At 36.6% G+C, this 27,495-nt stretch overlaps 1 protein-coding gene across 3 annotated transcripts; it reads left to right on the top strand.

Annotated features, from left to right (window-relative positions):
- The first annotated feature begins 3,069 nt into the window (after positions 1 to 3,069).
- PNPLA8 (patatin like domain 8, phospholipase A2) lies at positions 3,070 to 27,495 on the top strand. 3 transcript variants are annotated; one of them, XM_084897766.1, is made up of 10 exons: positions 3,070 to 3,238; positions 7,657 to 8,787; positions 8,932 to 9,081; positions 14,092 to 14,243; positions 17,080 to 17,174; positions 18,869 to 19,040; positions 19,890 to 19,947; positions 20,641 to 20,835; positions 23,199 to 23,394; positions 26,460 to 27,495. In XM_084897766.1, exons 2-10 carry the CDS (start codon positions 7,747 to 7,749, stop codon positions 26,732 to 26,734), a joined length of 2,334 nt encoding a protein of 777 aa, XP_084753892.1. In that variant the 5' UTR covers positions 3,070 to 3,238; positions 7,657 to 7,746; the 3' UTR covers positions 26,735 to 27,495. The 3 variants fall into 3 exon arrangements, with proteins under 3 accessions (XP_084753892.1, XP_084753893.1, XP_084753894.1); XM_084897767.1 differs by having other exon boundaries at positions 3,081 to 3,238; positions 7,791 to 8,787; XM_084897768.1 differs by lacking the exon at positions 3,070 to 3,238 and adding an exon at positions 3,451 to 3,775 and having other exon boundaries at positions 7,791 to 8,787.

Below are 27,495 nucleotides of genomic sequence, written 5' to 3' on the forward strand. Positions count from 1 at the left end.
TCCAGGGTAATTTCCCTTTCTTAGTATTTGTACTCCTGAGCCATGACGCATAATGAAGAGGTCATGTGAGCACACAGCCAGCAGGTGGCCACCTACAAGCCAAGAGAAGAGGCTTCGAAAGGAAACTTACCTTCTCTAGGCCTCATGAGAAGGGTCTTGTTTTTGGCCTGCCAAGTCCAATTTTAGCAAGAATTCTGTTAAGTCCATTGAGAGAGAATTTCCCACCTTGCTATCTTATCATCTTTGGTATCTGATCAAATTCCTCATTTCTCACCCTTAATATCTGATCACACTGGTCTAACTCCAGCAAGAATTCTGTAAGGTCTATTTAGAAAGAATCACCCCCACACTTAATGTTCCCTCTAAGTGATTTTCCATCCACTGACTTCTTTCACTCTGCTCATTGACTATACATCTCCAACTGTCTTTGCTGTATTCTTGTTAGAGGTCCAACTGTCTTCCCTATTACAGCCACTAGTCCTACATGAAGTCTTGTCATTTTAGCAAGTCTAAAGAATAACAAGTTAAAGGAATATTTTTTTCCTTTAATAATAGGGAGAAACATTTCTCCAAAACTAAAGACACTTCCTTATGCCTCTAAAGTTTAATTTGTGCATAGATCGTCAAACTATTGTATAGCTAAATAGCATGTCTGGATTATACATTGCAGGGGTTTACCAGGCATTATGAAGTATACAATCCATCCATTTGTGCCCCAAGATCCTAGCAAGCTGGCTGTCACCTCATAATCCTATCTAATAAAAGAGTAATATGCAAATTAACCATTACTCTGCTGCACCACAAGTCATGCCCACCAGCCAATCAGGAGTGAGTATGCAAATTAACCCAACCAAGATGGCTGTGGCTACAGGGCCAGCAGGAGGCTTGGGTTTCCCTGGCAATGAAGGAAACGAAGCTTTCTGCACACCCTGGCATGCCCAGGCCTCCACTTAAGGCTACAAAGTTTCAATTATAGAAGATAAATAAATCCCAATAAAAATGGATGCAGCCAAGGAGCAAGCAGGAGGCTTGGCTCTGCTCAAGGCTACAAAGTTTCAATTATAGAAGATAAATAAATCCCAGATATCAGGGCCTCCACTTATGTCACTGGGGGGCATGTTGGTCTGCAAACCACCACAGGTCCTCGCCCAGGCAACCCCATTCCCCAAGGGAACCTCCACCCTGATCCTGTACACCCTTCAGGGCAAACTAGCTGGCCCCCACCTGTGCACCAGGCCTCTATCCTATCTAATAAAATAAATAATATGCAAATTGACCATCACTCCAACACACAAGATGGCTGCCTCTATGTGGTCAAAGATGGCTTCCCCCATTGGATACAAGATGGCCACCACAAGATGGCCAGCAGGGGAGGGCAGTTAGGGGTGACAGGCCAGCAGAGGAGGGAAATTGGGGGTGACTGGGCCTGCAGGGAAGGGCAGTTGGGGAGGACCCAGGCCTGTAGGGGAGAGCAGTTGGGAAGGACCAGGCCTATAGGGGAGGACAGTTAGGGATTATCAGGCTGGCAGGGGAGCAGTTAGGTATCAATCAGGCTGGCTGGGGAGTGATTAGGGGGTGATCAGGCTGGCAGGCAGAAGCAGTTAGGGGCAATAAGGAAGGCAGGTAGCTAAGCAGTTGGAGCCAGCAGTCCTGGATTGTGAGAGGGATGTCCGACTGCCCATTTAGGTGGGATCAGGCTTAAACCGGCAGTCAGACATCCCTTCAGGGGTCCCAGATTGGAGAAGGGTGAAGGCTGGGCTGAAGGACACTCCCCCTCGCCCCCGTGCACAAATTTTGTGCACTGGGCCTCTAGTAAAGAATAATAATGAATAATAACAACAATAATGTCAGGTTAACACTATGTTTGCAGCTTATACAATTCCTTCCTAAAAGACTATACACAATTTTACAGGGAGCTAAAACTAGCACCCATGAGAGTTGTGAGTCTACGGGGAGAGAGTAACAGTCATGATAACCTTTTTAGTTTGCAGTCTAGTAATGACACTTTTATATATTTCCTAACCTCAATTTATTTTTAAGGTCAATTCAAGAGAGTAAGGGACACTGTTGTAACTACCCAAATCCAGTGCTGTCCCATGAAAGCTGCTTGACATATGAAAGACTGGGCATGGCTGTGTTCTAATAAAACTTTTTTTTCTATGGACACCGAATTTGAATTTCATGTCATTGTCATGTCTCCCAAAAACATTTGTTATCTTTTAACCACTGGAAAAAAAATAAAAACCATCCTTAGCTCAAAGATGTTAAAAAATAACAGGAGGTGGGCGCCCTAGCTGATTTGGCTCAGTGGACAGAGTATCGGCCTGCGGACTGTAGGGTCACAGGTTCACTTCCAGTCAAGGGCATGTATGGTTCCAGGCTTCTCCCAGCCAGGGCTCTGGTCTAGCCAGCAACCAATGGATGTGTTTCTCTCTGTCTTTCCCTCTCTCTTCCACTCTCCCTAAAAATCTATAGATTTTAAAAAAAACAAAAACAAAAAAAAGGGGTAGGGGCCGGGAGGAGTGGGCCATATTTGCCTAAGGGCCGTCTCTAGTTTGCTGACCTGGTGTACACGAGATGTCAGAATTAGAAAAATGTATTCAGGGTGGGACTTTTTGAGGGGTGGTCTATGCTAACTTTCAATGAGCTAACATATGTGAAGGCGTTTTCCAGTGATATTTGGTCTGGCGGCCAAGCCGGGGTATGGTGACAGCTGGATGTGAGCAACCCGGGGCGTCCAGCTCTGAGGTCCAGACACAGCGCAGTCGGGGCCTGCCTTCAAGGACACGCAGATGGAGGGAGGCTGCGATCAGCTGACAAGGGAGGGAGGCCCAGAATCTAGAAGAAAACAAACGCCCTCGCCCGCCCCCACGTGGCGCCGCTCCAAGCGCCGGCCGGCGGGCGCGTGCCCACACGCACGCCCACACGTCCCCGCCTCGCGCTCAGTCCGGCTCTATTGCGCAAGCCCCCGGGCGGGGGGCGGGGCGGCCACTGAAGGGGAGGCAGAGGCCCCAGCGAATCGGAAGCGCTCCTCCGGGGGAGGGGGCGGGCCGCGTGCGCGTCACTTCCGCCGGGGCGGGGCGGGAGAGGGCAGGGGTGGAGCCCGGCGGCGGCGGCTGCTGCTCTCAGGTTTGTGTTGGAAGCTCAGCTGATGCGAGCCGCCCCTGGGGTGAACGTCCGAGCCGGGAGGTGGCGCGTCGCCGCCGCTGCCGCCGCCGTCGTTGCGGCCGTCATTCGGGTCAGTGGGCGCTGGGGGGCCGAGGCGGGGCGGTGAGCTTAGGGAGCTGGGAGCCTGGGAGCCCTGGGCGCTGGTCTGTCTGGCCCTTCCGGCCTCCCCTCTCTCTTTCTCTCCGAAGGGCGTTTCCAGGGGGAGGGCGGGGAGACTCCTAGCTTGCTGGAGGCTCCAGTCAGGACCGAGGTCCCGGAAGGCCACCGGCCACCGGCCACCGGCGGGCGCTCGCGGGTGCGGAGGCTGTTGGCGGCGCGGCGCCCTTCGGCCTCGCCCGCCCCCAGGCGTGCGCGTTGTTTTGGTTCCTCTGGGCCGGCCCCGCGCTTCCTGTCCCACCCCCAGGACTCCCGGCCTAGTTAGCCAGAGGCTTGTTCGGCTTGTCCCGGGCGGTGGGGTCGTCCAGCAGTTTGCCGATGACTTGTCAAAAACGGTTTTCCTAGGCTAGCTACCGAGACTCCCTTTTCTGGGACGGTGTTAATGTATCATCGGCTGCTTTTTAACGCCACCCACGTCCCTAGCTATTACGGCTGCTTTCAGCGGGCTCAGGTGTGTGCTTATTAAAAGGTGGAAATGTGTGAATCACCACGTTGCATTGCTTCCCGTCATTGTCATTTCTATCATCATGCTGGGAGGAGCCTGGTTTCGGTGTCTAATCCTGCAATGATGGTGTCAGAGAAAAGTGGTGACTCCCAGGAACAGCTGAGAGGTTTGGCATCAGGGACTGCCATGTAATCCTATTTAAAGTACCGTGTTGTTACTTCCAGGAACAGGCCTCGATGGTTGTGATTTCAGAAGTGACGGCACTTGTTTTCTGTGTATCGAGGAAATGCCGTTTAAAACAGTGAAATGTTAAGGATTTAAAATATACACGTTTAAAGTATATTAAACTGTGAGCTGAGAGCGTATGCCTCTTATGAGGCAGTTGTTTCAAGCCCATTCATTGTAGGTTATTTTGTTCGTGCAAGTTAGTTGTACTTTCAATATAAGAACATGTTCTGACTCCATAATTTTTATTTGAGAATATTTTTTAAGTTTACCTTTATTGTTGAAAGTATTACAGATGTCCCCTTTGTGTGTTTTCCCCCCCATGGACCCCCCTCCATCATAATGTTTGTTAATCAAATTTTTTCTTAATGTTTTCCATTTCTATATGAGATCTAAATGAAAATCCTGAAAGCGATATCCTTTTAACGCGTGATGTTGAATGAAAGGGTCAGTTTCATCCAGTTACTTCCAGGAACATGCAAAGTTAAAAGTACCAGTTGTACCTTGAGTTGTTTTTTTGGCTCGGTAATGACAAAGGAATTGTGCTGAGGTACATATTGTCTCCCTTGTGGGTCATATGTTTATGAAAACGTCAGAGTTAGAGCTGTTGGCCCCTCATGTCTTGGTTCTCATCGCTCCCATTTCTTAACATTTTGTTCATTGTCCACCTCTTTTTAGACTTTGCTGTTGTATTCATTGCCCAGAGTTTTAATGTAAAACTCTGAGTTAAATGTAAAACTCTGAGTTAAATGTAAAACCAGAGTTTTAACATTTGAAACCAAAGGAATATATTAGTAAGTCCATGAATATCCTGAATTGTATGGAAAATGTAGTGTACTAGTATATATGCAAATAAGCACTTTTCAAGGAAGGGTTTTGTGTGTGTGTGTTTTTTTGTTTTTGTTTTTGTTTTCAGGTTCTGTGATTCCCTTAATGCTCATGAGTTATTACTGTAATCCTTTATTTGGTAAATCCAACGTGATTTCAGCTGCCACTGTTCTGATAACTCCAAACATATCCACAGGCTATGTTCCTATAATACACCTATACTTGAATGTCCCATTGTAAATACATATTTAATTGGACCCCTTCCCAGTTACCTCATATTTACAAATGACATTCTCCTTGTCTCTGATAAAAAAAAAATCCTTAAGTTGTCTTGAAACCTCCCTCTCCTTATCCCATTCTTCTATGACCTGTGTTGTTCCCCACTTTTAAAGTGTGGCTCAGAGTAGCCTTCTACTCCCTTATAGTACTATTATCTTAATTCAAATCCTTGTAACTTTATGCCTCCATTATTGCAATAACTACGTGAAGTCCCTATAAATTCATTCTTTCCATCCTCAGCAAAGCCTCCACCTAGAAATTCCCACATTTCTTCATTATATTTATACCTCCATTGTATTTATACTACTCTCTCAATAGGTAGTATAAAAAGAAGAAAAAAAATGAGACGAACATCCTCCACACACAGTATTTTAAATTTAAAAACAGTGTGGCACTAATGTCTTCATTAAGACTCATTGGTAAACTGATTAAAAAAAAATAGTCTAATCTTCCCTGCTCTTCTCTAAGTTGATGATGGTACCTCTCACTCTACATTGTTCTCTGTATATTTTTGCAAACTTCTTTCCCTGCTGAATTTACTCCAAAACTCTTATCTACATTTACTGGCTTTGTGATTTGGGAGAAGTTAAATTAAGTTTGTTGGTTTTGTTAATAGCTCTCTATATTTAGTAATTTTTTTGCTTGATAATTGTAATTTCTAATGAGGTACATAAAAATATTATGATCATGAAATTGTCACAGTAAGTTCTTGGTTTCTGTCTTTCTTGGTTTTGTCTCATTATTCCATTCCGGCACAGATCTCCTGGAATCATCTTTTAATGTGATCCCTTAGTTTAAAATACTTTGACAGTTTGATTTTCAGTCTCTTTGGCAAGATTTATAAGACCTTTCATGATCTGTTCCAAACTGTCTTTGTAATAGCATCGTCTTCTACCTCTCTCTGTTATTCTCTTCGGATTCTGGAGCGAAATTGCACTACTTGCAGTTTTTGCTCATTTTGTGTATGCTTTTTTAAATGCTTTTTTGTGTTAGCTTGTGTTTATTTTCCCCCCATTAATTAGAATTCTCTCTTTTCCTTCTCATCTTTATCACATGATGAGTTTCTTTGTAACTTTGCCCAGTTTTTAGCATATTTTTTTCAGACTTATCTGGATATTTACTCTCACCTCGTGTCTTGCATTCACATTAAAGTGCTTTAAATTGTTTGATTTTTTTAAATAAGAAAAGTAACACCTGGCTCATTGTAAAAAATTCTGACTCGTAAAAAATTCAGACATTACAAAAATAAAAAGTAAGAGTCCTTCTGTTCTCTTTTGATCTTGTTCCTCGGTTCATAACAATAAATAAACTGGTGCTAATTCTTCAGAATCGTGTGCGCACGTGTGTGTGTGTGTGTGTGTGTGTGTGTGTGTGTGTTTATTTTTTTTTATATGTGTTTATTATATTTTTAAATTTATTTTTTGTATGTGTTCTTTTTATATTGTGGTTGGGAACCCCTGAGCTGTTAGATGTTCCATATAGCTTCTTCTAGTCTGACTTCTTTAATTTAATAAGCACTTAATACTAGATAGCTCTATACTGAAGCTCCTTAGTATTCTATTTGTCTTTGTGGTCTCAGCATCTAGCAACTTGTATAGATTAAATATTCTATAAGTGATTTTCGATGAATGAATTATAAGACCTGCCTCTTGTCTTCAAAGAATGTAGCATTACATAAGTTTGTCAAGACTTTAACAATGAGAAAAACAGCATTGTATGTATCTAAATTTGCATATTCAATTAAGTGTAGTAGAAAAACTTATCTTTGACTCTATCCTGTTTGGCTCAGTGGATAGAACATCGGCCTGTGGACCAAAGGGTCCTGGGTTTTATTCCGGTAAAAAACACTTATCTCGGTTGCAGATTCCTCCTATCTGGGCACCAGGTCAGGGCTTGTGCAGGAGGCAACCAATCAATGTGTTTCTCTCACATTGATGTTTCTCTTTCTTTCCTTTCTCTTCCACTCTCCCTAAAAATCAATAGAAAAATATCCTTGGGTGAGGATTAACAAAAAAAATAAAGCCGGGCTGGGATGGCTCAGCCTCTCAATCAGGAGGTCACGATTCAATTCCCAGTCAGAGCTCATGCCCAAGTTGCAGGCTGGATGTCGAGTGCAAGAGGCAGCTGATCAGTGATTCTCTCTCTTCCTCTCCCTTCCTCTTTGAAATCAATAATAATAAAAAATATATATAATAAATAAGTAAAATAAAAACTTATCATTGGATAGCTTCTCTAAATTAGGGCTCATGAAACATCCTACTAACTTACTTTTTTCATTGGCTTCTGAAACTTATCATTGGATAGCTTCTCTAAATTAGGGCTCATGAAACATCCTACTAACTTACTTTTTTCATTGGCTTCTGTACTGAAAGATGAATTCTTTCCTATTAGCTAAAAAGTAAAATCTGTATCAGTCATAATGGAAATATATTCTCTCTCTTTTTTTTTTTTTTTAAACACGTTGCTGAGTTTAGTTCATGTAGCAATGTATTTTTCTTATACCCAATTTCGGTTATCTCTTGAGAATACTAATTTTTGTTTTCTTGCCATTTCAGGTAAGACCATGAATTATGGCATTTCTTAAATGAAGCATTCAGGACTGAAGTGACAGTCATAACAGATAGAAAATAAGTGATTTTTAAGTTATGTCTATTCATTTGACTATAGATGTATATATTTACCTCCTTAGTAACGCGCGAAGTCTTTATGGGAAGCAGAAAAGCAAGCAACTACATTTCTTGTGCTCACCTAAACATTACTGGAAGATAAGCCACATCAGTCTACAAAGAGGTTTTCATACAAGCAAAATAAGATGTAAATGGACCAAAAGTGAAGGGCATTCTTGCAGTAAGCACTGGTACGCTCCAAGCAACAATGGGTTACATGGGATTTTGAAACTTAGCACTTCTGCTCCCAAAGGACTTACAAAAGTGAGCATTCGTATGTCCCGTATTAAAAGTACTTTGAACTCTGTTTCAAAGGCTGTTTTTGGAAATCAGAATGAAATGATCTCACGTTTAGCTCAATTTAAACCAAGTTCTGAAATACTAAGAAAAGTATCAGATGGTGGCTGGTTAAAACAGAAAAACATTAAACAAACCATCAAATCTCTGAAAAACTATAGTGACAAATCAGAAAAGAGTTCTGCTCTAGGAAAGCAAAGTGACGTTATAGATAAAGATAAAGAAATTGGTAAAGAAAGCCCTTTACCTTACACAAATATAACCACAAAATTTGAAGAGACATTCTACTTTTTATCCAATCATATTAATTCATACTTCAAACGTTACGAGAAAATGTCTCAAAAAAAGGAAACCAAACATTTCCAGGACAAGTCAAAACTTGAATATAAAAAGGGTGAAGAAGGGAAATCCATGCCTGCAACTCTTGATGTGCTGACTGACAAGAAGCGAGGCCCAGAATCCTCTTCGTCTACTGTGGACGAGCCCAGTGGGACACCTGAGGTCCTTCCAGTTTCTTCTAAAAAAACTATTGCTAATTTTCTTTCATATCCCACTGAAGGTGTACAAGCTTTAGTAGGTGGTTATATTGGTGGACTTGTCCCGAAGTTCAAATATGATTCAAAGGGTCAGTCAGAAGAACAGGAAGAAGCCACCAAAGGTGGGCAGGCTGACAGTGATAAAAAAGCAGAGGAGAGAAGGAATTTAATTCTTCAGAGAGAAAAGGCAAGTTGTTATTCATGGTGGTTTTAAGTTTTAATTTTTGTCAAATTGATGTTTTATTTCTAATGAGACCTTAGAAACTTTAACCATTTGATAGTATTACTATAACAGTTTTATAATCACATATATTTAAATATGTCTCTGTAGATTATTGCAAGAGTGAGTATTGATAACAGAACCCGGGCATTAGTTCAGGCATTAAGAAGAACAACTGACCCGAAACTCTGCATTAATAGGATTGAAGAACTGACTTTTCATCTTCTAGAATTTCCCGAAGGAAAAGGAGTGGCTGTCAAGGTAATTTTAATTTATTTACTCTTGTTTTTGTTTTGAAATAAGAATACGAATAAACCTTCTAAAATGGAGGCGGCAATACTTTCATGTTTTTATTTAAATGTGTTTTTTTGTTTTTTTTTTATCATACATTTGATCTGTAATATCCAGTAATTGCCCCATTTATTCTATGATATCCTAAATGTTCCCTTTTATATAAATGATGCTATTAGTACTGATATCTGTACTTAGAAATTAAACATTTTAAAATGGAAGATAAATCTCAGTGTGTTAGCTTTTCTTTGCCTCAGTTTTGTCAAATATAAAATAGTCAAGAGAATTTATACCCATTTACATAGTCTGTTTTCGGAGAAATACTGTACAATATGAATGATTTGTCTGAGTTGAGTCTCTGTACATCTGCACTACTAGGATAATTTGTAATATTGAACAATTTGAAAACATAATGAGTAGATGGTGTTGACATTTCATTGGAGTTCTGTAGTGCTTATCTTTAACTTGCCATTCAGATTTATCTTCCATTTTAACTTGCCATTCAGAAAATTGTATGTTAATCTAAGTTTTTGAGTAATGTAGTTTTATATTGCCCTTAGAGACCCAATGCATGAAATTTGTGCAAGAGGCTTGACATACACATGCGTGTGCACGCACACACGGCCTTGGCCCCTGCCACTGTGGCTTTGTCTGGAAGGACGTCTGATCTAATTAGCATATTATGCTTTTGTTATTATAGATAATTCATGTTCATAAAATTTGGGATTATCTTTCACATAGATTTAATCTCTTACCTAAAAGATAAATTTTCTAAATATAGATAGATATGCATCTCAGTCCATTTAACATTTAAGTGACATACTGAAAGCAGAGACCTAAAACAGAACTCTTTAAAAACATTTTATTGAAGTAAATTGTGAGTATAAAATTTGCTGAATTTTCACAAACTGAATACATCCTGTTCCAAATCAACATTCTCCCCCCCAAAAGTAATCACAGGTTAGTTTTACCTGATTTTTGTATGTATTGATAATAGTTGTATATTATTGGGTCGGCAGCTAAGTAATTGCGGATTTTTTAAAGAAAATCAAAGACAATTTTTTCATGGAACTAAATAACTTTATTCTGTAATGTATTGCCCATTTTGATCAATGACCTTTTGCCATCTTTCAGGCAGCATCATAATCCCACGTTCAAAAAACTTCTGGTTTTTATTAGCAAAAAACTGAATCAGGTACGATTTGACATCATCATCATTATTGAAATTTTTACCATTCAAGGAGTTTTGTAAAGATCGAAACAAAAAGTAATCAGATGGTGCAAGGTCAGGACTATATGGTGGATGTGGCAAAACATCCCAACCAAGCTCCATTAATTTTTGCCCAGTGACCAAAGATGTGTGTGGCCTTGCATTGTCATGATGGAATACAACACCTTTTCGATTTGTCAATTCGGGCCGCTTTTCTTCAACTGCATTGTTTAATTTCGTTAGTTGTTCAATGTAGACATCAGAATTGATCGTTCGGTTGGGTGGTAAGAGTTCAAAGTAGACAATTCCTTTGTAATCCCACCAAACTGATAACAAAACCTTCTTTTGATGAATATCAGCTTTTGATGTTGTTTGAGTTGGTTCACCTGGCCTGCTCCACGATCTTTTCCGCTTGATATTGTTGTAAACAACCCATTTTTCATCGCCAGTTATCAGTCGTTTTAAAAATGGATCATTTTCATTACGTTTCTTTAGCAAATCGCAGCTGCTAATGCGTTGCGTTAACTGTGATTCTTTCAGTTCGTGAGGAACCCATGTATCGAGTTTTTGAACATAGCCAAGTTGTTTTAAGTGATTTTCAATGCATGTATGTGATACATGAAGCTTCTCTGCAATCTCACGTGTTGTACTGTGACAGTCTGAATTGATTATTGCTTTGATTAGGGCGTCATCAACTTCAACTGGACGACCAGAGCGTTTTTCATCTTTGAGTGAAAAATCACCAGAACGAAATTTGGCAAACCAATTTTGACACTGCCGTTCTTTTAAGGCTTCGTCACCATAAACAGCACATAACTTTTTATGAGCTTGCGATGCGTTTTCCCTTTGCGGAAATAAAAAAGCAAAATATGACGAAAATGTTCCTTTTGATTTTCCATTTTTCAATGAACGCCAAACGAAAACTACAAAACAGATCAAAAAACTTTTTTTACTGATTAACAGCTGAATAGCCAACTATCAAATAACAAAATGTGTTTTACATTTGTACTACGTCTGCAAACCTAAAAATTCAACTGAAGCCATATATGTGTGAAACCCGCAATTACTTAGCTGCCGACCCAATATATGAAATACTGTGACTGGTTTCTTTCATTCAGCATTTTGGTAGAAATCATTCATATTGTATGGGTAGTTGTATATCATTCATTCTTTTTTGTTTTTATATTTCATGGTTTGAATGTATCATAATTTATTTCTTCATTGTACTATTGATGGATTTCAGAGTAGTTTTCTGTTTTAGTCAATTATGAATAATCTTGGTAATTGAGGTTTTGAAGATTCTTATTTTGCATAACTAAGGACCCTTCAATATCCAGGAGAAATGTGATATAGGAATGTATATTCAGACCAGTTATAAATGAAAATGTAAGTAGTCTAAAGAAAGCTTTTTTCCCTAAATAAGCATTTTACTGAATTTGATAAATTGCTTAAGACTTGTTAGCATGTACACTTTCATGTGAACTTTCCCAACTAAATTGTAATTATTAACAAGAATTGAGCTTTTTAAAAATGTTAGGATCCTATCTAATAAGAGTAATATGCAGATTGACCATCACTCCAACACACAAGATGGCTGCCCCCATGTGGTCAAAGATCCTGCCCCCATGTAGACTCAAGATGGTCACCATATGATGGCTAGCAGGGGAGGTCAGTTGGGAGGCACCAAGCCTGCAAGGGAGGCCAGTTGAGAGGGACCAGGCCTGCAAGGGAGGGCAGTTGGAGGTGATCAACCCTGCAGGGGAGGGTAGTTAGGGGTGACCAGGCATGGGAAGTTGGGGGCAAACAGGCTGGCATGGGAGTGGTTAGGGGGTGATCAGGCTGGCAGGCAGAAGTGGTTAGGGGCAATCAGGAAGGCAGGCAGGCGAGCATTTGGGAGCCAGCAGTCCTGGATTGTGAGAGGGATGTCCGACTGCCCAGGGATCGGGCCTAAACAGGCAGTCAGACATCCCTCGATTGGAGAGGGTGCAGGCTGGGCTGAGGGACACCCCTCCCCTCGCTCCCATGCACAAATTTCGTGCACTAGACCTCTAGTTGTTTATTAAAAGACATTTATATAAGTTTTATTTTTGTGTGTGTGTGCCGTATTTATGGTGGCCTAATTGTGAATATTGTACAATGTATTTATTAGTTTTACTGCTGATGAACATTTGGATAGTTTCAATTTGGGAATATTTAGGAATTTTGCTTCTGTGATGTGTTTTTTGGAAAACATATGTCTTCATTTCTTTTGGGTATATACCCAAAAGTATATTCCTGGTCATAACGTAGGCCTGTTTTCATCTTTAGTAGATACTGCCAGGTGGTTTTGCAAAGTATTTATACCAATTTATGCTTTTCACCAGAATTGTATGAACCTTCTGGTTGGTCTCCTTCCTCTCCAGCACTTTGTATTATTTATCTTTTTTATTTAAGCCATTTTGTTTGATGTGTAGTGATATTAAATTGTGGCTTTAATTTGTATTCCTCTGGTAACAGTGAAGTTGAGCACCTTTATCAGTGTTTATTGGTCATTTTTATACTTCCTTTGTGAAGTGCATATTCCAAGTCTTGTTCATTTTTCCATTGGATTGGATGGCTTTTTTTTTACTGATTTGGGGAATCTCTTTCTATGTAATAGGTATAAATACTTCAATATATTTACTGATGTATGTATATACAATATACATATATCTATATCCTATATAATAAGCATAGTATGAAAATTGTCCCCTCGACCGAGATTTGTCCTTGAGTTCAACCAGGGAGCAGGGCCAGCCAGGGGAAGGGAGGGAGGTCCCAGCCGGCAGCCACTAGAGATCCTACCAGTGCACGAAATTTGTATATATAGTATGTAAAAGCCCGGGCGACCATTCGACCCGCTATTGACCAGGTAAGATACTTCAGTGCACAGAACCTAGAGGGTCTTTGGGAAACTCAGCATAGCATTCTAGGATTTAATCTCTTGCCTCTGATCAACAGTATGACGTTGAATGCTTAGAATCTTGAATTCTCAGTTTAAACTAATTTCTTAATTATAATGGTTAGCTTTTGTCTTCTACCTTAATTTTATTTATATACTTCATTGTGAGGTACCCTTGTATCCCATGTACAGTGTTCACAAGATATTTTTTTCTTTTTTCTTTTTAATATATTTTATTGATTTTTTACAGAGAGGAAGGGAGAGAGAGAGAGAGAGCTAGAAACGTTGGTGAGAAACATCGACCAGTCACCTCTTGCACACCCCCTACCGGGGATGTGCCTGCAGCCAAGGTACATGCCCTTGACCGGAATCGAACCTGGGACCTTTCAGTCCTCAGACCGACGCTCTACCACTGAGCCAAACCGGTTTCGGCAAGATATTTTTTTCTTTAATGGCAAGTTTAATAATTACTGTGAAGCAGTTTCATCTTAGCTTTGGGAATTTAGACAAAATATTGTATAAAATTTATAATAACCTTTTATTGTAACATTAATAATTTATAAATTTGTATTAAGCATATTACATTTTCTCTAATTCTTAAGCATTCCACTTTTTAAAAGATATATTTGGATATAGGTTAATTTTTTACCTAGATGTTAGAACAAATATATTCTAGCTAGTAATTGACATTAAAAAGTCAAACACTAATGTATCATTTAAGATTACTTAGAAAATAATAAACACTTGCTCCTTGATTGTGGAGATCTACACATGTTAGTTAAAAATAATAATACATTTTCACATTTGATTTGATAAATGTAACAAAAAAGTCTTTTTTTTCTCAATTCAGGAGAAAATTATTCCGTATTTATTACGATTACGACAAATTAAGGATGAAACTCTTCAGGCTGCAGTTAGGGAAATTTTGGCTTTAATTGGCTATGTGGATCCAGTGAAAGGAAGAGGAATCCGAATTCTCACAATTGATGGTGGAGGAACAAGGTACGAATAGAAAATTGATTTTTAAAAATTACAGCTCCAACCTGTCTTGTGTTTCTCTCTGGTTAGAGTGTTGGCCTGTGCATTGAAGGATGGGGGTTCAGTTCCTGTTCAAGGACATGCACCTTCGTTGCAAGTTCAATCCCTGGCCCTATTGGAGTGAGGTGTGGAAAGCAACTAGTCGATGTGTCCTCTCACATTGATGTTTCCCTCTCTCCCCCACTTCTACTCTCTGAAATTCAGTGGGAAAAAAATTCCTCATTTGAGTATCAACCAAAAAATAACACTAAAAAACTATAGTTCCAATTCAGTCATAGGAATTTTTAAAAACTGTTTTGGTATATCATTACAAAATCAAATTTTTAAAATAAAACATGAAATCATTTTTTAAAATTTCTTTTGTCAATCTCAAAGCTTCTTTAACATATCTGAATTTCTTTAATTTAACCTGCTGCTTATATTTTAGTTTGGTCTTTTCAGACATATTGGGTAGTTTAGGACAGTTTATCAACCAAGATTCTCTTAAAATCTTGGCAGTATTTTATAATGTCTTATTTTTGTCTTACCCATATGTCAGCTAGTCATTTGGTAAAGTAATGGTTATAAATAATTTTTTAAATAATATTTTTATTGATTTCAGAGAGAACGAGAGAAATATAAACATCAATGATGAGAGAGAATCATTGATCAGCTGCCTCCTGCATGCCCACATTGAGGATCTAGCCTGCACCTGGGCATATACCTTGACCGAGAATGGAACTGTGACCTCCTGCCTGGTTCATAGATTGATGCTTAGTCACTCAGCCACACCACTGGGCTAAATATAGCATTTTATAATAGTTTCTCCTCATACTTGCATAAGTTAAACTTGGGAGAAAAATATATAAACAAATCATAGCTCAGAATTTCAAGATTATTTTTAATATTTTTATTTCTTTTAGTACTTTTCTATGATATATATGTATGTTTTATTTCATTTTTGTAAGTAATGGAGGTCACATTGTTAAATATTTTTCTTTAGCATTATCTTTAATTCTTCATATCTCACTTTGAATTCATAATGTTTCTCTCTTGTAAGCCATCTTATGTACTCTTAATACTCTTCAAATCCACATTACTTTTTGTAATTTAAAAAAAATCAACGTTTTTTACTTGAATCTTACAATATTTTCTGGTGACTTCCTTTTCACAGTATCAAAACATAATTTGGCACTCCAAATTTTATTTTGTGATGTCTGGCTACCATTGTGTTCCAGGACTTCTCTATCTCACACCTTGTGTTGGGATTATTATGTTTAATTATTTCTGTATATTCTCCTAGTATTAAGAATTATCCACATTCTAGTTCTAGAGAACATTGTGCTAAGTGAAATAAATCAGACAAAGACAATTATTATATGATTTCACTTATATGTGGAATCTGAAAAACACAATGAACACACAAAACAAACTGATGCTTGCTGGGTGGGAGGTGGTTGGGGGAATGGGTGAAAAGGTAAAAGGATTCAGAAATAAAATTGGTAGTTACAGAATAATGATGGGGATGTAAAGTACAGCATAGGAAATATAGGAAAGAATATTGTAATAACTGTATGGTGTCAGGTAGGTTAAATTTATCATGGTGAGCACTTTGTAAGTTATATAAATATCTAATCACTGTGTCATACATCGGACACTAACATAATGTTATGTCAACTATAATTGAAGAATACATTTTTAAAAATAAAATAATTGTTCACTTGCTGCACTCACTCACTCTGAATTCACCTACACTTCCTAGACTATTTAATCTTTCATATTCATTATGAAGCTATTTGCCACCTTTGGCAAGAATCCAGAAATGAATAAAGTCGGCAGATAAATTAATACATCCTTAATGTAGAGCACTGTCCTAATACTGTTAAGTTTTAAAAAATGAATAAAAGCTTAAAAAATAAGACAAAATATATAAGACAAAGCCATATAGAAGCAAAGGTGACCAGCTACATTGGTGAGAGAAGGAACCAATATATGGCCTCCCAAAACTGGTGAGTGGAGGCATTAAGTATTTTCCACAGTTGGGTATTGTTTTTTAAAAAAACCTTACATTGGCATACTATCTTTGTAGTCTAGATACCAGTATAAATTTAAAGAAGTGCAGCTATTGCACAGGCTTTGTACCATTACTTAGATATTGGATATTCAGCCCTGGCCAGTGTGACTCAGTTGGTCGGTGCATCCTCCCGAACACCAAATGGTGGTGGGTTTGATTCCTGGTCAGGTCACATGCCCTAGGTTGCGGGTTCAATCCCTGGTCCAAGCATATATGGGAGGCAGCCAGTCAATGTTTCTCTCTCACATCAATGTTTTTTTCTCTCCTTCTTCCTCTTGCAAAGTCAGTAAAAGCATATCATCGGGTGAGGATTTTTTTAAAAAATAAGGAAATGATATCAGATATTAAAAAGTGACCTTAGCCGGAACCGGTTTGGCTCAGTGGATAGAGCGTCGGCCTGTGGACTGAAAGGTCCCGGGTTCGATTCCGGTCAAGGGCATGTACCTTGGTTGTGGGCACATCCTCAGTGGGGGGTGTGCAGGAGGTGGCTGATCGATGTTTCTCTCTCATCGATGTTTCTAACTAGATATCTATCCCTCTCTCTTCCTCTCTGTAAAAAAAATCAATAAAATATATATTTTTTAAAAAAAGAAAAGTGACCTTAAAAACTTTTACTGATGCTAAATTATATTACTAATTTTCATGTAGCATATAAGTTAGAAATGTCATTTTTAGGATTATTTTGTTCAATAACTTAGCTTTCCTTGAAACATGAATTCTCATTTTTGTCTTTATTTTTTTCTATAGGGGTTTGGTTACTCTTCAGACACTGAGAAAATTAGTTGAACTTACTCAGAAGCCAGTTCACCAGCTGTTTGATTACATCTGTGGTGTAAGCACAGGTAATTTATCATTATGGGGGTGCTACATCCCAGCAGTGCATTAAGAAAATGAACATCAAGCACTTATATTCAATATAATTATTTGAAATAATGGATATTAATTTCATGTTTTGATGAATAATTCTTTTTTAATAATTAATTTCTAACAATTAATTTTTAAAGTATTTATTGGAAATAAATTAACATTAAGAGAATAGTTTGGAATGCATTGTCTAACATTTTTTAAAAAGTCACATTGACCAGTTATGAATTATGAATTATTGCCTTATGGTCTAATCACCTTCAATGATGAAATATAAGGAAAGTAGGTACTTAAGTTGTACTTGAACCAGTAGAATACTAAAGATGGAAAAGATTGTATTATTTGTGAGAGGTGTCCCTCTGTGAGGCACTATTCTTCGTAGGTGGGTGCTCATGAAAGAGAATTTTAAGTCGTAGAGATTTACTCATGGTATAGAATATCGGGTTATGAAATAACATGCACAATATATCTTTTCCATTGTTTTCTAGTTTATGTTGAACTTAATTTATAATACCGTGCTTATACTTTTTTCCATTTTGTGTATTCTAATGTAGAAATTTTGTTCCATAATTTTTCAAAAGTTGATAAACGTATACTTAATTCATCGGTAATGTACTTACCAGTTCGATAAAATTCAGTTATTTAAATATCTGCTCATCTTCATAGTAGTTTTGCTTAAAAGGAAAGGAACTTAATGTTTTGCCAAATTATTTCTTACATTATTATAACTTTTTCACAAATTGAAAAATAGCAGTTTCTATTATATAGTTACACCATACAATGCATGCTATCTTACCTTTTATTAGACTAAGTCTTTTACTATAATAACACATAAAATATTTAAAATACATTATGATAATACTTTGCTGGGTTGTTTTTTTCTCTTTCTTTGCTTTGTTCCACCCTCTCCCTATCCCCTGGCCTAAACCTTCATCCAGTTTCTTGTTAGTTCAGAATTAGACCAATTATGTACACTAGGTGGCAGTGTGTCCTACCAATTGCAGCTAGGATATGAAATCTGCTATTTAAAAGGACATTCCAGAGATGGACCAATCTGAAGAAGCAATTTTTTAATGAATTGGTAAATTGTCAAATGTACTGTATTCTGCGACCAAAACTAAGGGATTTATTAAGGTTAGAGAGGATATGCTCTGCCACAATATCTTAATTATATACGTCAGGGGTCCTCAAACTTTTTAAAGTGGGGGCCAGATCACGGTCCCTCAGAGAGCTGGAGGGCCGGACTATATGAACTACTAATTCCTACTGTAACACCTCGGCTGCGCTCACCGCCCAAAAAACCTGGCGGGCCGGATCAGACTGTTTGAAGACCCCTGAATTTATACGTATTATTTAATGTAATGTAAAATAACACATTTTTATATATTTTTAAATTATCATCATCATCGGTTGCCATTTATGTATCCTTATTGAGGCTTAGTAAATAAAGCCCTTTACATTTGTTATCCCAATATAAGAACTTTATAAATGTTAGTTGTTGTAATTACCCTTATTTTTTAGATGAAAAAAAAAAAAAATAGATTAAGTAGTTTGTCCCAGCTGACACAGTTTGAAAGTATCAAAGGCAAAGTTTTAACCAGGTCTGTGATTCAGAATATTTTAAAGTATTATATCATCAACACTGACAAAAACAAAAGATTTTTTCTTTCAGGTGCTATATTAGCATTCATGTTGGGATTCTTTCATATGCCTCTGGATGAATGTGAAGAACTTTATCGAAAATTAGGAACAGATGTGTTTTCACAAAATGTCATTGTTGGGACAGTCAAAATGAGTTGGAGCCATGCATTTTATGATAGTCAAACATGGGAAAATATTCTTAAGTAAGTTATAATTATTTAAAAAAAAATTTTTAATTATCTAGGTAATATGTACATATTAATTTGTAAATACTAATGTTAGGTGAATTTACTAACATAATAGTTGAAAAATAGGATTATCATTTGAAAAAAATATAATTAGAAAAATGCATTTGTCTTATGGAGGCAGGTTGATAAAAAACATAGTTTTTATATTCAATACAAGGGGAAAACATAATTTTTAAGTCAGGAAAAAATCTGCACTGAAATAAAATTCCCCTATAATAGATTTGTAAAAATTGCTGCCCAAAGCACAATTTCTGTAATGTTGCAGTAATTCAAATGTCAACTCAGATGACTTAATAAACGTTTTTTGTGGGGTGACATTGACTGTGTTGCTCATACAAGTGTAAAGTCTTAATGTCCTGATCTGGTTTTTGGACTAGTCTGTAACTAGCTTACCCATTTCTGCAGTCTTATCTCAACACAGCAGCTTTATTCTGTCAGGAGGACTCTGAAAACAGATTGTTCTGCCTCTGTGCCTTTCCCCTCTTAGGCCCTGACTTTGAATGTGTTACCTTGCCATGTTTTGGTGTCCTTTTCAAGCTACACCTCCGTGCATCTTTCTCAGATACTATGGTAGATACTTGTAATTTGAGTAATAAATTAGTAAATAAATAAATACTAACCACATATTATTTATGTACATTAATTAGATGCTAAGCCTCCTAGAGAAGATTCATATACTTTTTAATTTGGTTCCTTTATAGTGCTTTGTTAAAGCCATAGGCAAATAGTCATTGCTAACATGTATTCCCTGATGTTAGGAGATAAATAATTTTGATATAATTTATTTCTTCTCCTTTAATAAAGGGAAAAAATGGGTTCTTCACTAATGATTGAAACAGCAAGAGACCCCACATGCCCTAAGGTAAGTTTTGAGTATATGACACCTTACTGGAATTGAAGGTTGGTGAAAACACTTTAACGCTGATGGCCCTTTATTAAAGGAAAAATTCCTTAGGAACCTCTTTTTAAGGAGTATATTGTTCCTTATATATTGAGTTATTCTATGAAGATGTGGGATGTGATCATTAGCCCTTATCTGTATATAGTAAAAGTACAACCAAAATTTAAGAACATGAAAAACCGAGACTAAAGATAAGGAAGACTTATCATAAGGGTTAATCAAATCTAGTGACTTAAGAAAAATTGTGTAATTTTCTCTCCTAGATTTTTAAAAGAAATTATATATGTATCTTAGATATATATTATATACAAATGAAATCCCAATTTTCAAAATGTAGTTGTTACTAGAATAAGTCTCAGCATGGCTTCTCTTTTGATTTTGTTTGAAACACAGTGATCTGAGTTTTGCTTAAGTTCTATGTTCTTTGATAATACTTACTTGATTAAGGAGTAGGATTTCTGCACCTAGGAATTCCATGCAGTTTGTATTTATTTTTGGATAACAGCTATAACCATGAAAAATCAAATACATCTCCCTCTAATGCTCTCTCTTGCTTATTTATTTTTTCTTTCATACTACTAAATAATGTTTAATTTTTACAAATCCCAAATATTGCTGCTTACAGTGGATATTGTTCACTTTTTAATTTACTAGGTAGCTGCAGTAAGTACCATAGTAAACAGAGGGGTGATACCAAAAGCTTTTGTGTTCAGAAACTATGGTCATTTTCCTGGAGTCAACTCTCACTATTTGGGAGGCTGTCAGTACAAAATGTGGGAGGCCATTAGAGCTTCGTCTGCTGCCCCAGGCTACTTTGCAGAGTATGCATTGGGAAGTGATCTTCATCAGGTAAGTTGAGTCTATGGCCTATCTTGTAAACCTTTACATGATTAAAAAGAATTAGCACTTATTAAATGTCATTGACCTTACAGAGGAATTAACCAAGGAGACTTTCTTTGGTATGTCTGCATGTAACAGAAGATGTGCAGTAGAAGCTATTTTATTTGTTGATGGTTTTTCTTTAACAAGCTGCCTGGCTTGAAGAGCATATTTTAGGAAAGATTTTTTTTTCAGATTTTCATCTAAAGTGATTCACATAGCCAATTATGATAGTTTTATTGTTGAGAAAAATGAAGTAGTACATCTGATTGGCTTTCTAAATGTGATAAAAATTACAAATGAGCACAGTTTCTGGAAATGCAGAATCCAATCTGTTTGACAATTTTGGTGATTTTTTAAAAAGAACTTTTGTTTCAGTTATCATTGACATAAAATATTATATTAGTTTTAGGTGTAAAAATAATCAAATAATTTATATATAGACATGCTTATATCTCTGAAACAATGAGAATGTGTGGATGATCAAAGGTATCTGGTGCTGGGAAACTCTGGTGCCAGAGACAAACCAGATAGAGAACACTGAGGGCAGCTCGTCCTGGAGAGAACTGAAATCCTGTGATCAGGCCAAAGCTCCCTGTACGTATCCCACACTCCCCTGGGCCTCTGGAAATGCTACTCCAGCTTCCACCAGCATCGGGGGGAGACCAGCCACGCTCCCATTGACAACAGCACCTTCATTTAAAATGTGTGTTATGTTACTGAATGACAATTTAAGGTTATATTTCTCTTCCTATTGAGTAAGACGTTTCAAATTTCTTTTTCAATATATCAATAGTACTACTATAGAATTCAGTAATGTCTTACCTTTCAATAGGAATAAATTGTTTTCTGTTCAGTATGTTAGTATTATTTCCGTTAGGTTCTTAATAGAATAAATGGATCTTGGACCATGTTCATATATATTTTCAAGAATAAGTGGGGGTTGGTTGAGCAAAGGAAGAGGCCAGGGAAAGAGTGTTTTAAGATGACAACATGTGCAAAGGCATGAAGGCCAGAGAATGTGGCTCATTCAGAAAACTGCAAATAATTCACAAATGGCTACATTGTAGAAAATGACCAATTCTGTGAAACTTCAAAATCCAAAATCTAAAATTAATAGGTAAAAGTTACAGAGAGAGATTTGTACTACATTCTCTACTACATTTTTATAGTACTCTATCAGCATTTTTTACCCTCTTTCCTTTTGAATTCTTTAAAATAATAATTGATAATAGATAAATGCTTAGAAATACAAAACTTGCCTGCTTTGTTAGGTTATGTCTGCATTATAATGAATGGTGATATCTTGAAATTATACTATTAACAAAATTTCAGCTTAAATTTGTTGAATTAATTTCGTTATATTTGACTTGGGAAAGAAGAATTAGCTTTAATTGTTTAGGAGAACCATAATTCTTTTTTTTAAATTTTCATTTCAGAGAGGAGGGGAGAGACAGAGACGGAGACGGAGACAGAGACAGAGAGACAGAGAGAGAGAGAGAAGAGAGAAAAGAGAAAAGAGAGAGAGAGAGAGAGAGAGAGAGAGAGAGAGAGAAAGAGAAACATAAATGATGAGAGAAGAATCATTGATCAGTTGCCTCCAGCACACCCCCATACCGGGAATCAGGCCCACACCCCAGCATATGCCCTTACCAGGAATCTAACTGTGACCTCATGATTCATAGGCCAGTGCTCAACTGCTGAGCCATACCAGCTGGGCAGAACCATATCCTTTTCCTAGGTTTTATATAGGAACTATATTAACCATTAAACAAGGATAATATCTTTAAAAAGTAATGCAATTCATTTCAGTAGTTTTGAGCAAAATGTGCAAAGCAATCCAAGAAGTTCAAAGAACTTTCATAATAAGAAATTAAAGCTTAATAAGGCCAGGGAGGCCAGTGAGTTTTTGCATGACTTCTTTGTATCTATGATATATAAAATCAATTCAAGTTAAAGAAACCTTTTGTTTTAAAGTAATATGTTGTTGAATTTATTATATAATTCAGCTTTTCCTATGACTAAATTTCAAACTGTTTAAAACAATGGTCGGCAAACCGCGGCTCATGAGCCACATGCGGCTCTTTGGCCCCTTGGGTGTGGCTCGTCCACAAAATACCACGGCCTGGTCGAGTCTATTTTGAAGAAGTGGCGTTAGAAGAAGTTTAAGTTTAAATTTTTGTCTCTCAAAAGAAATTTCAGTCGTCGAACTGTTGATATTTAGCTCTGTTGACAAATGACTTTGCCGACCACTGGTTTAAAATATAATTTTTCTTTTCAAATAGAATTTTACTTTTTAGGAGTTGTGTATTATATTTTCTTATATTTTTCAGGATGGAGGTTTGCTTCTGAACAACCCTTCCGCCTTAGCAATGCATGAATGTAAATGTCTTTGGCCAGACGTCCCCCTAGAGTGCATAGTGTCCCTGGGCACTGGGCGTTTTGTGAGTGATGTGAAAAACACCATGACATACACAAGCTTGAAAGCCAAACTGTCTAATGTTATCAACAGTGCAACAGATACAGAAGGTTGGTTGTTTGCTATTTTAGAGCACTTTAACTTCTAAAATTCAGCTTTTAGTAGAACATGCTCATGCTAACTGCAGAAGAGTATGTTATGTCTGTATTGTAAAGGCTTAGGAAGCACATGGGAGAGTCTTCTGCTTTTATTTCTCCTCCCTCATTTCTTCTAAATGACCCTGGAATTGAGGCTGTTCTCCATTCGAAGTTAGCGCTACTTTTGCCTACTTACAGTTGTAAAAGTATTTAAACCTGGATTAGCACAAAGGCTTGGTTGGAGACTATTATACCAGTTACGAAATGGAAAAGGAGTCAGGTTGGTTCAAATATACACATAACAGTGAGAGAATTAGAATACTTACAGAATTTGATTATTTAATAATGTGGAGGCAAGCTGGAATTAGAATAAGTTCTTCACTCTTGCTTCCCCAATAATCTAGTCTTCATATAAAAGCTGAAGTGATTTAAAAAAAAACACACACACAAATTATGTTTTTTACCCTGCTCAAAGCCATCCAGGCTTCCTGTCATATCTAATACCAAATCCAGAAATATTATTCACTGAAATTTGCAGGCCCTGTAACACCCAGTTTCTGAATACATCTATTCCTCATCTTCCCCTCTCAAATGTGTCCCTTTTATATAGTGTAGTTGGCTACCCTTTCATTTTTTGCTGTTCCCAAAACTTACTAGATCTCTTTATTTTATTATTTTATTTTTAAGTCTTATGTGAAGTCAGTTACTAAGTCTTTACAAAGAATTGTTACCACTTAGCTCCTTGTTTTTGAATCTCATTTTTTCCCTATTACCATGTTATTAAGTCAGTAGCCTATGGGAGGATCTTAAATAACCCACGGAGGACTTTCATGTATTAAATGATAACCCAAGAAAAGCTGATATACTGTATTTTTCACTATTTTGTTAGGATTTTTCACTAATTTATGAAATTTTGTTGCCAAGTCAATAAAATACTCTTACTGTAAGCAATCTGAGGGAAAAGGAAACTTTAATCAGTCAGTTTCATAATACTTAAAGACATACTTTGTGCAAACCCTATGATGGGCTCATTTGAAATTTTTAAGAAACAGGAAATGCTGCCTTTATGTATTTATGCTCTAGTTAATGAAGAATTTATATGGATATGCACAGGACGTAAAATAGCCAAGACGGTTTTTAAAAAGAACAAAGTTGGAGTACTTATACTCTTTGATTTCAAAACTATACAAATACAGTAAGCAAGAGACTATGTTATTTGCATAAAGATAGGCATAGGTCAGTGGTATGTAATAAGAGAACACAGAAATTCATCTATAAAAATAAGCTCAAAAGCTTTTTGATAAAGGTAACTCAATGAGTAAGATATTCTTTTCAACAAATGGTACTGGGACAACCAGATAACTATGTTCCAAAAATTGAACCTTGACCATTCTATATGCAGAAATTAACTTGAATGAACCTTAGATCTAATTATAAAAGCTAAAACTGTAAAACTTATAGAAAAATCTTAAAGGCATTGACCTACATGAAGATTTTTTAGATAGAACACAAAAAGCATGAATCAAAAAAGAAAAATTAAGACTAACAAATTACAAATTTTGATATTTCAAAGACACTTCTAATAATGAAAAGACAAGCTACAGACTGAAATAAATATTAGTAAAACATGTACCTGTTCCATTATCAGAAATATGTAATCATCCAAAATATAGAGAGAATTATATATTATCTATAAGAGAAGAAAAAAAAATTCAGTAAAAAAAAAAAATGAACTAAATATTTGAACAGACATTCCTTGAAGAAGATACACAGATGAAAGACTTCTCAACATCATTAGTCAGTGGGAAATAAATACTAAAGCCACGAGGTACCACCACACATCCTTTGGAATGGCTAAAATTAAGATTGACAATCCCAAGTTTTGGCAAAGATGTGAAGTAGTGGGAACTCTTGTGTATTGATGGTTGGAATGCAAAATGGTACATCCATTTGGAAAACAGTGCTGTAGTTCTTTTAAAAAACAAAAAACATACTTTTTCCCCAGCAATTTCATCCCTGGAAGAAATGGAATCATCGATCTAAAAATACTTAGGGATAAATATTTATAGGAGAATTATTACTAATATCTAAAAACTGAAGAGAACTAGACAGGAGAGGACAAATTATGCTAAATGGTACAATGAGGTACTAGTAGTCAGCAGTAAAAAGAAAGAAATTATTCATATATGCTACAACATAGACGAATTTCAAAAGCATTTTGCTAAGTAAAAGAAACTAGGCATACAAGGACTATATCCTTATGATTTTATGTGAAATTCTAGAAGAGATAATGGTAAGAGGAACCAACTATAAAAAAGCATGATGGAACTTTTTTAAGTGATAGAAATGTCCTATGTCATGATTGTTGTGGTTACATTGTATATGTGTCAGAACTTGTCTTTTTCTTAAAATTGGTGAATTTTATTGTGAGTAAATTATGCCTCAATAAAGATAACTCCAGGAAAAAAAAAAATGGAGGTTGAAAAGGCATTTTAGCAGTGACTAACAGTATGATCAAAAATAGAGAGAAGAAAATACTAGAGCAAGTATCCTAATTTAATTTAGAATTATATGAAGTATTCTGATAAGTTAATTTTATTTTATAGTATATTTACACCGAGTGGTCAGATTATGATCTCTGAACACATAATAATCTGTCCACACAGAGTGTGTGTGTGCATTAAAGGCCTGGTGCATGAATTTTTTGCATGGGTGTGGTCTGGCCAGAGAGTGGGGACATGGGCAGTTGGCTGGCCTGCCTGCTGATGAAACTCCTGGTCGAGGGGAAAATTTGCATATTACTCTTTTATTATATAGGATATACACTGAGTGGCCAAGATTATTTTTTGTTCAGAGATCATCATAATCTGGCCACTCTATTATTATGGATTCCTTTACTAAGGTTAATTAGCTGGAATAATGAAATAAGCAAGGCTTTATAATTTTCCTGAAAGAATATAATTTTTTAAAAAGATAATGTTGGATCACTGTAGAATAACTTTTCTTAACCACCCTATTGTCTCTGTTTGTTTTAACAGAAGTCCATGTAATGCTTGATGGTCTGTTACCTCCTGACACCTACTTTAGATTCAATCCTGTAATGTGTGAAAACATACCTCTAGATGAAAGTCGCAATGAAAAGCTGGATCAATTGCAGTTGGAAGGGTTGAGGTACATAGAAAGAAATGAGAAAAAAATGAACAAACTTGCGAAAATTTTACGTCAAGAAAAAACAACTATGCAGAAAATTAATGACTGGATAAAACTAAAATCTGACATGTATGAAGGCCTTTCATTCTTTTCAAAATTGTGATGAGTGTGTGCACATATTCCCATAAATGAAGGCCTATTCAGAAGATCCACAAAACCCAATGAGGAATTGTAGGGTTCAACGTGAGTTAACGGAAATACTTATGAATTCTGGGGAATCCTGAAAAAGATGGTGCTTGGACTAGCTTGCACAGCACAAAGGCAGACTTTATAAGGGAATTAGGTTTTTATGATGTTAATATTGATAATTAGCTATATTTTAAGAATCTTATTGTACTAGTTGGTTGTAGTAGATAGATATTGGTGTTGTATTGTTTGATATTTGAAAATTTATTAATGTAGTGCCAACCAACTGGAAAATATCATACTTAATTTTTTTGCTTCAGTCACCATAATCATGTTGGATTTATTTGATCATTGATTTTCTTCCATGTGGAAAAGCTAATTTCTTTTTAAATTTACAACGCATGTATTTACGAGCTATTGATACATTCTGCTATCCAAATGTTGCCTTTTACTGTAATATCATTTAAATACATACAGAAAAGTGGAGTTTTTTCTGTCAGAGGACTTTTACATTGGAAATATGAAAGAACCAGATAACAATTTTTTATTCAAACTTGATTTATTCAAAAATCATAGGTGAGATTCCAATCACTTTTCACCCTTGAAATTTCAAGATAATGCTGTATGTTAACATTTCTAGCTCTGGCTTATTATTCATTGTCATAAAATTATTTTAATTTACTTAAAAAATACTCTTATCATTAACAAAAATAAATAATTTATTGTTAAAAGGCTAAA

The sequence above is a fragment of the Pipistrellus hanaki genome, assembly GCF_964339955.1.
Source record: "Pipistrellus hanaki genome assembly, chromosome: 10".
In the NCBI taxonomy this organism is placed as follows: domain Eukaryota; kingdom Metazoa; phylum Chordata; class Mammalia; order Chiroptera; family Vespertilionidae; genus Pipistrellus; species Pipistrellus hanaki.